Raw genomic sequence first — 14,267 nt, forward strand, 5'->3', positions numbered from 1 at the left:
GGGCATAGTACTTCCTGCTCTAATTACCGACTCCTCAAATACAATTTAATAAGGTAGACTCTTTGGCTTGGTTGAGTGAGAAAGATGTAATCTACAAGTCTGCATGTTTTATCTCATTTTCTGATGTCTGTTTTTTAAAATAAGTATAGCTTTTATAGGTGTAATCGGTACTTCTAAACTTCTTGACACTGTTTTTGTTCCTGAATTTTGTTTTTAAAGGGAGTGACTCAGATTGACAATGATCTAAAGGCGAGGGCATCAGCATACAATAGTCTGAAAGGCAACCTCCAGAACTTGGAAAGGAAGAATGCGTGAGTTGTTTTGATGTTCTGTATGGCAGTCTAGAAACAAACTCATCAATTTGATTTTAATATGACTTTGAAATAATACTTCTGCCTTACAAGAACCTGAATTTGAATTTAAGTTTACAGACTCATTTAGATGGGGAGTAGGGTATTAATTCAATATTTTTTGTAAGGCCAGGATCCAAAGAGCTGTTTTATTTCAACCCATGTTTGAACTAGCTTTCTGCTTCTTTCTGTATATATGTAGATAACAGTCTTCTCCCAGATAAGATGTTAATCAGAGTATCTTTAACTGTTGCATTTCCTTAAAAAATGGGAAGTATTTTAAAATGAGGATCCCTAAATTACTACTTCTTGGAATCATGGGATTGGAAGCAACCTCAAAGATCAGTCAGTCCATCCTATGTCAGTGCAGGATGTCTTAAAACTACAGTATCTTTATTAGGTAGTCATACAACCACTGCTTTAAAACTTCTTATATTCTCTTTAGGAACACTACAGACGTACTAGGTATACACCATTAAAATATTGGTTGGATGGATACAGTTTATTTCTGTAAATAAAATGTCATTTTCATGTGAAAGATAGTAAATTTATTTAAATTTATTTATTATGACAGATTAATTGTAAACTATGTAATTGTATAGTTCAAAGGAGGGGTTAAGGTACAAACTTGTATTTGTGTCTCTCTGCTCTTCCATGCTGTAAAAATACATCAGTTTGACACTGCTTTAACTGTCATGGCTCCATCTTGTGGAATCCTGAGACTTGTAGTTTGGTGAGTTATTCAGCCTTGTCTGTCAGAAAGGTTTAGTGCCTCACTAAACAACAAATCCTAGGATTCTGTAGGATAGAGTCATGGTATTTATACCATGTGAAACTAATTTATTTCTGTAGTGTGGCTATACCCTTTATTACTTTCCCAAAACAAATCTGTCTCTTTTGTGTATAAATTCCTTCAGGAAAACTACAGACATGCTAGGTATACACCATTGAAAGTAATATTATTCAGTCCAATCTGAAGAGCTGAATTGTAGACTCACTTTCTCATCTTCTTGTACTTTGATAGTGGGAGTTTGCTAACAAGAAGTCTGGCGGAAATTGTGAAGAAAGACGACTTTGTACTTGATTCGGAATATTTGATTACATTGTTAGTGGTTGTACCAAAGTAAGTCAGTCTCCTTCTGCTAATATAATAGAAATATAAATAGTGGCAAAGACATTCTGATAAGAGGGAGAAAGATCATATTGTGCTGTTTATTGAAATTAATATAAACCATCATGGAATAAGTTTTTTGTGGGGGTTTTGGGCTATGTGGCCATGTTCTAGAAGAGTTTATTCCTGACGTTCCGTCAGCATCTGTGGCTGGCATCATCAGAGAAAGAATCATGTAACTGTCGTGTTCATTAATGAAAAGTATATGGAAAATGTGTCATCATGCTAAGATTTGTGGATTTGTCTTTATAGTGTTTCAGTTTCATCAAGGGCACTTTGGAATTAATCATCTAATGTTTCCTATGGAAGTGGATGCACTCTTCCTGGGTTAGCAAAATCCAACTGCTTAAAATGAAGTCAGTTAAGAAAATCTACTCAAGATGTGATCTCCTCCTCCCTCCCACCACTGCTTTAAGGATCACGTTGGTTTACTCTGCTTTCAGTGTTTGTAAATTCACAAAGTCAACACTCAGTTCTGAGGACTCAAATTTCCTTGCTTTTGTTCTCCACATTTGTCCTGGCTGTCTTTGTAGAGCTAGCAGCCTTAGTAATCCACAGAATGTTTTTTAGAAATATTTTAATTAATGTACATTCTGTTGAAGATTGAGTTGATTCACTAGAAGAATGCCAATGGGCCTTTGCTAGCTTTTTAAAAAGCTGGAAAATTTTTACTAACAAACATTATCTTATAAAATGAAGACCCTTTTAAAACCAGCAAGAAAAAAAAGTATGAAAGAAGATGGCTTTGAGTTTAGGTACTTAGGTACTTAGATATAACATTGTGTAGCTTGGAGATGGAGAATATGTGGTCTCCAGATGTAGCTGAAATGTAGATCCTATCTTTCCTTACCATTGCCTGTGATAGCTAAGACTGATAGTAGTTAAAATCAAAATAACCTATAGAGGGCCAATTGGGCCTCAACCCAGCTATAAATCTAAGGTTCTATATCACTGTTTCTTAACCTGTGGTCCACAAACCCAGAGGTGTGTGTGCAATGTCTCATGCGGATTCATGAAGGCTTGAAGAAAAGTTTACAGTTAAAACAGAATCAACAAATTGAATGAATGAAAGACACATGACTAATTAGACATTGCTCTCAAAGAGCAGGAATCTTTTCTTGATTATAGACATCTTGTGTACAAAGTTTTATTACAATAACTCAATACTGGAATATACATGTTTCTCACAATTCAAAAGTTATTCGAATAACACTTACGAAGACAAAAGATTGATGGACAGGCAGATGGACAGTTGTATACCGTCCATAATAAGTAGTCTTCCTCTAGAGATGATTGGCATACTCTATATCAAATTTTGTTAAGATATTTCCAGAGGTTCAAGAGTTACATGATGGATAGACGGACGGATGGACAGGCAGACATGGACAAAACCTCCAGTGGCTTTTCCTTTTTGGAGCCACTGAAAGAATGAATGAAAGAATGAAATCTGTCTTGTTTGTTGTGTAAGGCTTGGCTTTTCTAACGTACCACCTACATTAAAAAGAAACAAAAGTAAAAATAGGATATGAAAATAACTGTTTGATAGCAAACCTTGAACTCAGCAGTTCAAGAAACAGTGCCTCCAAAATTTCTGGGCTCACTTACGAGCAGATTTTCTGGAACTATCAAAGCGGGCTATGAAAGGATTAATGTCTTTCCTAACAACATCCTTGTGTGAAAAAAAATTCTCTGCTTTCCTTTATCTTAAAGTATAGAAACTGAAAAATGTGGAGTCAGAACTTAGAAAACAATTTTCAACTATTAATCCTGATAAAACAAGGCTTGCGAGTGAAATGAAGCACCAACCTTCTAATTAATTTAAATATTAAAATTAACAAGTAATATTAGGCCATGGTTTGGTGTTCAGGTACTATTTACCTATTTATTTTAAATGTGTATGGAATAATTCCAATAATTATTGAAGACCCTTGATGATCAATTTCAAATAAATATTTGATGGACTTTATGGCTTTAAATCTTGTGTTAAATCTTGCTGGTTCACGGCAAAAAAAGATATTTAAAGGGGGTCCATGGTAAAGAAAAGGTTAAGAACCATTGTTCTATGCCATGCTGCCCAAATGCTTAGGTTATAACAACTGGAATAGAATATGATGGCTTTTGTTGTGTGCCATGAAGTCAGTGTCATCTTATAGTGACCTATGAATCAGAGACTTCCAAGATACCTTGTTATCAACCGCCTTGTTCTTGCAACTCAGGGATGTGGTTACCTTGGTTGAGTAAATCTACTGGTAATGTGATCTCTCCCTGCTGCCTTTTACTTCACTGAGCATTATTATCTTTATCATTAGATCATATCATATCATGATATGTCCAGTTTAGTCACTCTGACTAGTTAGAGTTTAAGCTTGATTTGCTCTTGTACCCATTTATTTGTCTTTTTGTCAGTCCATGTTGTTTTTGTTTTGAGATCATACAGATACATAAACTTTAACACACAGTGCGTATAAGCAATTTCTGAAAAATGTCATCTGTATGTCTAATGAAAAGCGTTTACCTGTGTATGTGTTCTTTTCCTAGTCTTCCAGTTAGAGTGAGTCATTCATAAAGATGCTGAAGTATGACTGACTTCAAAAATGGTAGAAAAAAATGAAATTACCATGTTTTAAAATGAGTCAGTTAGTTGCCTGAATGTGTAGCAAGCTTTTCACATTGTGCAAGCTGAAAATTATAAACTCTTCTATTTTTTAGGTTAAATTTTAATGACTGGATGAAGCAGTATGAAACTTTGACTGATATGATAGTCCCACGATCCAGCAAGTAAGTTTTGTTTCATTTTTTCTATCCCTTGGTCTTTTCCCCAGTAGTAGGCAGCAGATAATGCAAGTGCTATTTTGCCATTTATGGCTTTTTTTGCTATTTATGGCTTAATGCAGCAAGAAAAGGCTTAATGTCTTTTAATATTTTTTAAATCCTCCTTGTAGCCTGTGTGAATATTTATTTGAAACATTCCCTTTGAACATGGAGGATTTTTCTTGATGCAAGAATTTCCACTCTCTGTCATTACTTTTGTTATAATAACTGAGATTCTGATAACATTTTCCCAGAGTCTGATAAGCTGTACGTTCAATGCCCATTCTGAAAGCTCTTAGGATCTGAATAAGAAGTTCATCTCTTTTTTCCCAAGGTCTCTGAATAACTCAGACGACCCAACAGAGAGAAGGCAGCCTTACAGTTCAAAAGTGAGAGGCGATCAAGCCAGGTTTTCTACTTCGATAGTAAATTTAATCTGAGACTATCTGGCAGCCAGAATTCCCATGTTTTTTCTGTTGACCATTCTCTTATCCCTTCCTCTGATTTTCTTTTTTAAAGGGAAAAATAGTAAAATATTTCAGATGCAATGTTCCTGGCTGTCCCCAGATAGCAGCAGAGAGAAACCTTGTATCTGCTAGACACACACAGGAAGAGATTGTGTGGGAAACAAAGGCAGTTTCTCAAATATCAGTTCAATTTTCACTTCCAATAAAGTTAGAAAAGACTGTGACTTTAATACTAGCAAAATGTCTGAGCCTAATCTAGGCAGACAATTTCTGTGATTTATTTATTTAGTTGTGGCTCTCGGTTCTGATGTTACTGCGTAGCAACAGCACACAAAAGAAACATTCATGTAAACATAAGTGTAGGCAATGCTTGGGCAGCAAACTGGTAATTTGGCAGATTGAGAAGGCTATGTTGCTGAAGTATAACTGCAAATTATGTCAATGACAGCCATTAAAAGCCATTTAAACTGAACACTACCTGTTTGCTTTAAAAGGCCTTTTGTGGATTATCATCAAATGTTAGTGGCAGGAGGAGGATTTTCTCCCCCCCCCCCCCCATTCCTCCCTCCTATGTCATTAAACTGTGAAATAAGAGGGGGGGAAATCTCCACTCCAAACCAAAATTCAAAACCAACTTTAAAAGGTCAAAACGTCTCTGTGCCCACTGCATTCTTCAGGCAACTTGGATGAGAGAGTTTATGAGACATTATCCACATGTAAGAGTCCACTGTATATATCTTAAAGACTTGGGAGAGGTTCACCCATTATTGCCTCTTTGATTTTTGTGACATCCAATACTGTATCCCATTGTGAACAGTGAAAAAATGCCTGAAGGAGGGCAGTGGTCTTCTCCAGGGCCACGAGATACTTTTTTTCCCCAGAATCCAAGATTCCTCAATGGACAATTCCTTTCCCGCTTTCTTTTGCTAAGCAGCTAAGTCAAAATTAAAAATGTGTAAGCAAATAATAATAATAATAATAATAATAATAATAATAATAATAAATCCTTAACATAACTGATATTACTTCTTTGTGGGCAGTCATGGCAGACCTTAAGCCATCTGGCACCCTCCAATAGATACTAAAGTACTATAGTTTTTTGTGGGGTTTTCGGGCTATGTGGCTATGTTCTAGAAGAGTTTCTAGCTTTTCAAAGTTGCCTCTGTGAGATTGATGATAGTCCATGATGTCTCCAGTGAGGGTTTCAGCTGGTACTTATGGCATTTGTTGAATTTTTGTTTTTGTCTTTCGGTGTGGTCTGCCATATCTTCTTCCATTTTCCTGTAGGTGAGGTGGTCAATTTTGTCCCAGTCCTGGGTGTTCATCTTTTGACTGATACTGAGGTGGAGTGATAGCAGTTCTTTGTCTGTTTTGGCCTGTTCTTTACGGGTTGTGTGTATTCTTTCCCGTAACAGAGCATGTTCCATCTTGTTGTAGATGTGGTTGACCTGTGGTGATTTGAAGGTCCTTTTTGCTGGGAGAAATTGTGGTATGGTATATGTGTCTCTGCAGTGTAGTAGGAAAATTAGTAAGCAGAGTAGATGTGCTTTCCTGGTTTGCTTTTAGACGTCATAAAAAATGATAATGGACAAGAGTGAGAGTTCAGTGAAAAGGCTGAAGACTTCAAACCATGTAAGGCAGATGAGGAATTTTTATTGGCTACTTAGGCTACCTCAACTGTGTCCTTCCTAGCTAGAGCCTTGTACTCTATTGATTGGATTGGGAAAACTGTAGTCCTCCAGATTTTCTCCAGTGATGATGGGAACAGTAGCCATTCCCTGTTCTAAGCATTACTGAAGACACTGCAAAATTACACAAGGCTGTACTGGGGCTTCCAATGTCATCAAAGATACTCTAGCCTTTGGGGGTGTAGATGATATTGCCAAACACTGGGATTTTTATGCACTCTCTAGATCTGATTTACCTTCAACCCCTTTTAAGGAGTACTCTTTTTTGTGGTGTGTGTGTGTGTGTGGGGGGGGATAATATATTAAAATGTGTTGTTGCAGAGATTTAAGAGTAGGCATCATGCAATACCAGTCTTCCAAGAAGGAAATTGTCATAGGCAGTAAAAAAGGCCCTTGACATTCCTTTCATTCTTAGATGGCTTCTTTCAGTGCCAACGATTTTATAGTTACACAGCCTTTCCTGCAGTAAGACCAGATTCCCTCCTAATAGCACAGTGCCCTCCTTTGCTAGACTTACTCCTTCCCAGCTGGCCAAAGGAAGGCAGCAACATTTTTGGCACTACCAATCACCCTGTGGGAGAGAGATGACTCTAGCATTGCTTTTCTGCTTTGAGACCTGCAGTCTCAGACCAGTGAGTCACTTGCATCATAAGGAAGAGCCTAGATGTGCCGACAGTTCTGAATGACAAGTTCCTGTCTTGTGATCTTGGAGCAGTGGTGGTTTGCTCAGTTAAAATGTTGGCATAATATGTGGCTGCTGTGGGGAGGGGGGAGGAAGGCAAATTGTGTGTTGAGCATAATTAGAGGGAATCAAAACAAAGCTTCTAGTATCATACTGCCCTTTTATCACTCTGTAGTGTGACCACACTTAAAATATTTAATAGAGTTCCGGTCACCATACCTCCAGGGATAGTGGATATTGCTGAGTTGGAAAATGTGCAGAAATTGACAGTAATCCTAATCAAAAGTCTAAAGCAATTTCAATATGAAGACAGCTTTCTTTCTTTCTCTGAGCTGTTGGGGTGGGGGGGGGAGAGCCAAGTCAAGAAAGGCATGATAGAGGTATATAAAATCACATGTGGATAAAATGAAAAGGGAGATGTCTTCTCCCATCATTCTAGAACTGAGAGTCATCCACTGAAGCTGAATGGTGGTTGATGACAAAGAAAATAAGTGTTTCTTTACACAGAACAGTGGCCTGTTACAGACAGCCAAAATAAAGCTGCTTCGAGTCACAGTGGAGGTATGGTGTTTCAATGATGCATGCTTCCTAAGAGTCCAGAAGTCGCACCAAAGCCACGCTCCAGCCCTAAGGACTGGAGCGTGGCTTTGGTGTGGCTTCTGGACTCTTAGGACGCATGCATCATTGAAACACCATACCTCCACTGTGACTCGAAGCAGCTTTATTTTGGCTGTCTGTAACAGGCCATAGTGAGTCAGATATGGTTCCCGCATCCTGGCTAACAGTATTATCTTGTATGGGGAATATTGATCAACAGCAGTATTCCCCATAAGAATAGCTTAAATTTTGGACTTTCAAGAAATTTATGTGTCAGGGTAACATGCAGCTTTATAGTTGTTTATATATTTGTTTATATGTAAAATTAGCTTATGCAGTTACATACTCCTTATGGAGGTACATCACTGACTCAGCACAGTGGTGCCAGCATAGCTACTTACTGGTACTCCAACTGCAAGTGGGCTGGGATCGTGGCAACTGCATGGCCTGCTCCCAAAGCAGGCCACCACTGCCAGACCCAAACAGCGCTGCCAGGAGCTGGATTGTCCCAGTTCCTTTTTGCACTGGTCCAGAGGACTGGAGCATAGCATCGGAGCAGCTTTGGGACATTTTGGGGGTGTGCGTCGTCTAATCACTACACCCCAAAAGCATTCAATTTTTGAGCTAGATTTTGCTGTGATGGACAAAGCTTTGAATGTGAAATGTAAATGAACTACCTCTCCTACTAAGAATGCTAAAAGTGAGCTGCAGTTATGCTTCTCCGATAGAGGTATGCTTCTGTAAGCCTTGCACTGTAATCTGTTAGCAGTGCAACTGTGCACAAGTCACTAAATGATTTTGTTAGTCTTGAATTACAGATTACTGGTGGGATTTTTTAAACATCAGTTCTCTTTTTGGCATCCTTTTCTTTGCAGTGTTCTTTCTGAGGATCAGGATAGTTACCTCTGTAATGTTACTTTGTTCAGGAAGGCAGTGGATGAATTCAGACACAAAGCCAGGGAGAACAAGTAAGTGGTGCTCCAGTTTGTTTTGCTGCTGATTGGTAATTACATGGCAACCTGCAGTTTCTATTCCTTTCCTGCTACAGGTTTATGGTCCGTGACTTTCAATATAATGAAGAAGAGATGAAGGCAGACAAAGAAGAAATGAACAGGCTCTCTACTGATAAGAAGAAACAGTTTGTAAGTTAAATGGCAACATGTATGGTTCTTCAAAGAATTCTTCAAACCACAGAATAATTATTTGCCTATCCTACCACTGCTCTTCAGACATGTATATAAAGAAGAGTATCATTGAGTATAATTTCTTGACATATAAGATCCATTGTACTAACTGCAAAATGAGCAAAGCAGCCTTCAGGAGTGTGAAAGGTTTTCTAGTAATTACAGTAGCAAAAATCAGAGAATGACAATGCCTTTTGTAAGGATTGCTAAATAAAAGTATTAACAAAGTAATGCATAAGTAACACCATGTTCATCAGAGCTTTGTCAGGCATTTGGGAAACGGGGAAAAGCTCAAAGTATAAACAACAGTAAGCCAATACTTTTAATACCTCGTATCTTTTGCTGATCCTGTGGTAACCATTTGCAGCACAATGGCCAATCAAGCCAAAATTTTAGAGTCTTTTTGTTTAGTCTCTTTTCCCCTAATTTTTGCATGATCATGTTTGAGGAAGAGTTCTGGAGAACTTGAAAACTTGTACTGCTTCCATAATATTCCAATAGTCCTAGAAAAAGGTATCTTTGCCGATACTTGTTTACACCCATGGATCACTATTTTGGGGTTTCTTGGTTTGTTTGTTTCAGTAATTATAGGCTATACTCCTTAAATGAAGCTTCTCCACCTATGTGCATCATATGCAGTTTTTTCTGCATTGGGAGTTGTGTTTGACCTGCAAAAATTAGAACAAGTGAAGATAGGGAGTAACATGTAGCTCAGGTTAGGTATGGAAATAACTGGAGAACACCTAGCTCCTTTAAATTAGTTTATGTGTTCAGAACCAGATTAATTATATCCCTGGGTTTTGAATAGATCTGCAGACATTATTATCTGTAAGATAGAATGGCCATTTCCATACTGTACAGGAAATATAGTTACATTGCCATACACAAAACACATTTTAATACAGCAGAAAGTCTTTTGGTGCCTGAAATGACTTCTTGAAATTTCTTTCCAATCACAGGGACCTCTAGTTCGATGGCTGAAAGTTAATTTCAGTGAAGCTTTCATTGCATGGATTCATGTGAAAGCACTAAGAGTCTTTGTCGAATCTGTTTTAAGGTAATTTCCCCCTCTTTTTTGCATAGATAAGATAGCCTTTATTGCTTCTTCCCCTCAAGAACTTCTTCCAGTTAAGAACCACTCCATTCAGTGATCTTAGTAGGTCATGCAGCCATCATGGATCAAGGGTTCTCCAAATTAAATGAATAATTTAATGAAGAATTTAATAATCTTCAGGCATGCATATATGAATAAGGTCACAGTTTGAGTCATTTAACCAAAGAAATTGATTTAGGATTAAAATTTTATTTTCGGAGGTGTATGAAACCACCAGAAGCTTACACTTAAAGTGAAATAAATAGCACATATAATTAATGAGTTATTTTACTCTGTATTTGAATGGAGTCTTGATTTAGCATTACAAAAACGACCCATGACTTTGCACACTCTCTACTCCTCTGGTATGGCTGTAAGAGGAGTATGGAAGCTTCCACTTCTCTGTTAAGTACATTGCAGTTTAGGATGTCTAATGCTTAAACTGTAGTTAACCTTTACTGTGATTCATTCGAAACAAATCAACTCTGTAACCATGGTTTAGTGTTCCATCTGAACCAGCCTTTAAAGTACCTAGGTAACTAATGACCTAAGTAGACGAACTCTTACCCTTTTTCTGAAAAGTCTGTATGCATTAAAAGCAAAAAATATAATATGTGACTAGCTCTGTGTGGAATAATATCTTTAACTCAGTTAAAACAGATCACGGAGAACCATATCCTTAGCTGCTTGAGAAATGACTACAAGATTGTGAGCAGGACATGTAAAAGTTACTTTTTAGAGTACAGCTCCCAAAATCCCGAACCAGCGTGGCTGCTGTGATAAACATGCAGAAGGGTGTTTTATCCCCCCTAGTGCTTCCAGTCAGGACATAAGCCTACTATTTCTGTACGATTCATTCCAACAGACATTGGAGCGAGAGTTCCTAGTGATTGCAGGGAAACTACAGTATTAGAGTTGCATATGATATGTATGGAGAGCCAGTGTGGTGTTGTGGTTTGAGTGTTGGACTACAACTCTGGAGATCAGGGCTTGATTCCCTGTTCAAGCATTAAAAAAAACTCCACTGGGTGACCTTGGGTAAATCACACTGTCTCAGCCTCAGAGGATGGCAATGGCAAACCCCCTCTGAAGAAACTTGCCAAGAAAACCCTATGATAAAGTCACCTCCTGGGTCACCATAAGTAAAAAAATGACTTGGAGGCACACAACAATGATATGTATGGCTGTCTTGTAGTTTCTAGGTGACTCTCTTTACAAGAAATGCTAGAGTAAAATGAAGTTCTGGTTTTGTTTTTATAAGTCTATGTAAAAGGCTTCTGCTCCCAGGGCCTAACAGTCAGCAATGAAGTGACATGCCTTATCATCAGACTGCAGGCCTCTTGATGTCGTTTGATTGTAGCTCCCATCAGCACTAACCAGCATAGCTACTGGTGATGTTTGCTGGGAGTTACAGTCCAGTAACACCTGGGTGGTGCACTTTGCCCACCTCTGTCTTATCAAATAGGAAGTGCTTATTTCAGCACCAAGAAGCATATAGCATGGTAAAGGGCTTGAATAAAAATGCTATTACACTTTTTGGTAGTTATTTATTGTGTTGAAAGAGTAAACATCAGAAATTTTATACAAAAAATGTTTAATCCAAAATCATATTTTCAGATAAAATACTGCCACCACCTGAATTTGAAAGAGAAAAGTTATCAAATACTTGTGTAAGACTTTTTAAAAATTCTTTGTCTGGTCTTCAGGTATGGTTTGCCAGTTAACTTCCAGGCTATGCTCCTTCAACCCAACAAGAGAACAATGAAGAAACTGAGAGAAGTTCTCTATGATTTGTACAAGCATCTTGACAGCAGTGCAGCAGCAATCATTGATGTAAGTAACTCCATATCCACTGACAACACAAGTTTTTAAATATGACATTATTTCTACCTGGCCCAAAAGAAAATCAAATCAGTCTGCCTCCAGTTCGGAAGGAAGAGAAGAGTCCAAAGCACACTGCAGAAACAATCCAGTTTGAGACTGCTTTTAACTGCCCTGGCTCAGTACTAGGGAATTCTGGGAGCTGTAGTTTTGTGAGACATTTAGCCTTCTCTGTCAGAGTTCTGGTGCCACACTAAACTAAAATTCCCAGGATTCTGTAGCACTGAACCAGGGCAGTTAAAGTGGTTGCAAACTGGATTCTTTTTTCAGTGCGTTTTGGACTTTGGACTACAACTCTGGAGACCAGAGTCTCTCTTTGTCAGAGTGCCGATGTGGGGTAGTGGTTTGAATGTTGGACTACAGCAACATAGACCAGGATCCAAAACATACTGCGGAAATAATCCAGTTTGAGACTACGTTCTGCACATTACGCCTGACAGAGAAGCCCTACAGTTAATATCTTGGGAGAAAAATAGTTTACACAGAGTTGCAACTAGAGACTGGATTTTAACCAAATTGTTATCATTTCTCAAATTTCACTTGGATTAAAAATAATGTGTTTCTGTTTTAGCATGCCATAATATACTGCCCTACTATTTACTTTCACTTTGTTTTTCTTTTCTTTTCTCCCTGTTTCTTGTCTTCTTTTTGTTTGGGTCTTTTGTTTATTTGTATTTTGTTGATTAAATTCATTAACAAGAAATGTGTCAATTTATATACAGCCGTCCCTCCATTTTCATGGATTTCGAGTCTGCCGTTTCGATCCTTTGCAGACCAGCAAGCAGGGAGGGTTAAAATGGCATGTGCGCCTGCAGCATGAGTGCAGGAGCGTGTGGTCATTAAAACCGATAGGGCTTGAATATGAATATCTGTGAATTTCCATGGGGGGAGGGGTTTCCAGAATGGATCCCCTGCGAAAATGGAGGGACAACTATATATATATATATATATATATATATATATATATATATGTTTTTGTTGTTGCTGTGTATTTTTAGGTCATTTCTGACTTATAGTGACCCTAAGGCAAACCTTCCTTGACAAAATTTGTTCAGAGGGGGTTTGCCTTTGTCTTCCTCTGAAGCTGAAACAGTGTGACTTGCTGAAGGTCACCCAGTGGGTTTCCATGGCTGAGTCAGGATACAAACCCTGGTTTCCAGAATTGCAGTCCGGTGCTGGAACCATTAAACCACATTGGCATATGTATACACATACAATAAATATTTCAGGAGGAAAACATTTTACACAGAGTTAGAACAAGACAAAAAGAGAACTACAACAATTTAAAATTCTATGTGAAATAAAGCTATGCAGTGTGGTGTGGGGCATGGGATGGTGGTTATCACTGATTTGTTTTTGAAAGCTTCATATAATTTTTTAAAATCTCTTTACAGGCAACTATGGATATTCCAGGTTTAAACCTTAGTCAGCAAGAATACTATCCCTATGTGTACTACAAGATAGACTGCAACTTGCTTGAATTCAAGTAGATTGTTTATGATCCTGACCCATCTTCCCATAGTGTTGGTGTACAAGCAACAAAGGTTGAAGAATGGTGATGCTCCCAACTCTCTTGTAAACCTGTGCTTGCTTCTTTCTCCCTTTGCATAGGAGAATTCCTAGTTGTCCATCTCTTGACATTTTCTTTTTAAAGAGAAGTGTAAGTATTGCTTTTAATTGATCAGGTCTGTAAATGTATATTGAGAGAATCAAAGTGTATTTATAAATAGTTCCTTATTTAAAAGGTAAAAAAAAGTCATTCCGCTTTAATACTATAGTCTATATCAATTCCATTGACTTTCCTCTTTGAAGACCTTGTTTACAAAGGGAGATAGTGGGAAAAATGTATGCCATTTTGTTCACTGTTTCATAGATATATTGTAAACATTGTTATTGAATTGTGTTGTAAAATATGTGAAGACTGATATTCAGTCGGTGCTTTCTGAATGTTTTAACTTTACAAGATGTGTTGCACTGGAAACATTCATAGGGTAAAATAAAGCACCTGTACAACTGTATTCTGTTTACCTCACTCTGATATATCTATATATTGCCAGAAGCTGCATGAAGAACTTTTAGGGCATAAGATTCATATAACAGGTATTAAGCAACTGGTTTTGTATTGGTTATAAATGAAGTTGTGGGTGAACTGCAAACCATTTGTGAGAAACCAGTGGCTTGGAAGAAATGGAGGCATGTAGAACCAATAGCCAATACAAATTTCCTTCTATTGTTATGTCCAAGTAAATCATTATATATGTTCTGTCCTTGTAAAGGCCTGTTTAATTCCACCATGTAATTATGTGATTTGTGTATTACATAGCATGAAAAATCATTTTGTAC

The 14,267-nt window shown here is 37.7% G+C and overlaps 1 protein-coding gene across 1 annotated transcript in view; it reads left to right on the forward strand.

The window, feature by feature from the left end:
- LOC149317555 (V-type proton ATPase subunit C 1-like) overlaps nucleotides 1-14,187 on the forward strand; it is a 29,915-nt gene extending 15,728 nt beyond the window's left edge. Inside the window, exons 6-13 of the mRNA XM_089517756.1 lie at nucleotides 220-311; nucleotides 1,375-1,473; nucleotides 4,231-4,299; nucleotides 8,642-8,734; nucleotides 8,815-8,908; nucleotides 9,910-10,007; nucleotides 11,750-11,876; nucleotides 13,319-14,187. Of these exons, the coding sequence (XP_089373882.1) occupies nucleotides 220-311; nucleotides 1,375-1,473; nucleotides 4,231-4,299; nucleotides 8,642-8,734; nucleotides 8,815-8,908; nucleotides 9,910-10,007; nucleotides 11,750-11,876; nucleotides 13,319-13,414 (768 nt within the window). The 3' untranslated portion in view covers nucleotides 13,415-14,187. The remainder of the gene's footprint in view (nucleotides 1-219; nucleotides 312-1,374; nucleotides 1,474-4,230; nucleotides 4,300-8,641; nucleotides 8,735-8,814; nucleotides 8,909-9,909; nucleotides 10,008-11,749; nucleotides 11,877-13,318) is intronic.
- The last annotated feature ends 80 nt before the right edge of the window (nucleotides 14,188-14,267 follow it).

The sequence above is a fragment of the Sceloporus occidentalis genome, unplaced genomic scaffold, assembly GCF_023333645.1.
Source record: "Sceloporus occidentalis isolate IW3139 unplaced genomic scaffold, rSceOcc1.0.p SCAF_3, whole genome shotgun sequence".
Classification (NCBI taxonomy): Eukaryota; Metazoa; Chordata; class Lepidosauria; order Squamata; family Phrynosomatidae; genus Sceloporus; species Sceloporus occidentalis.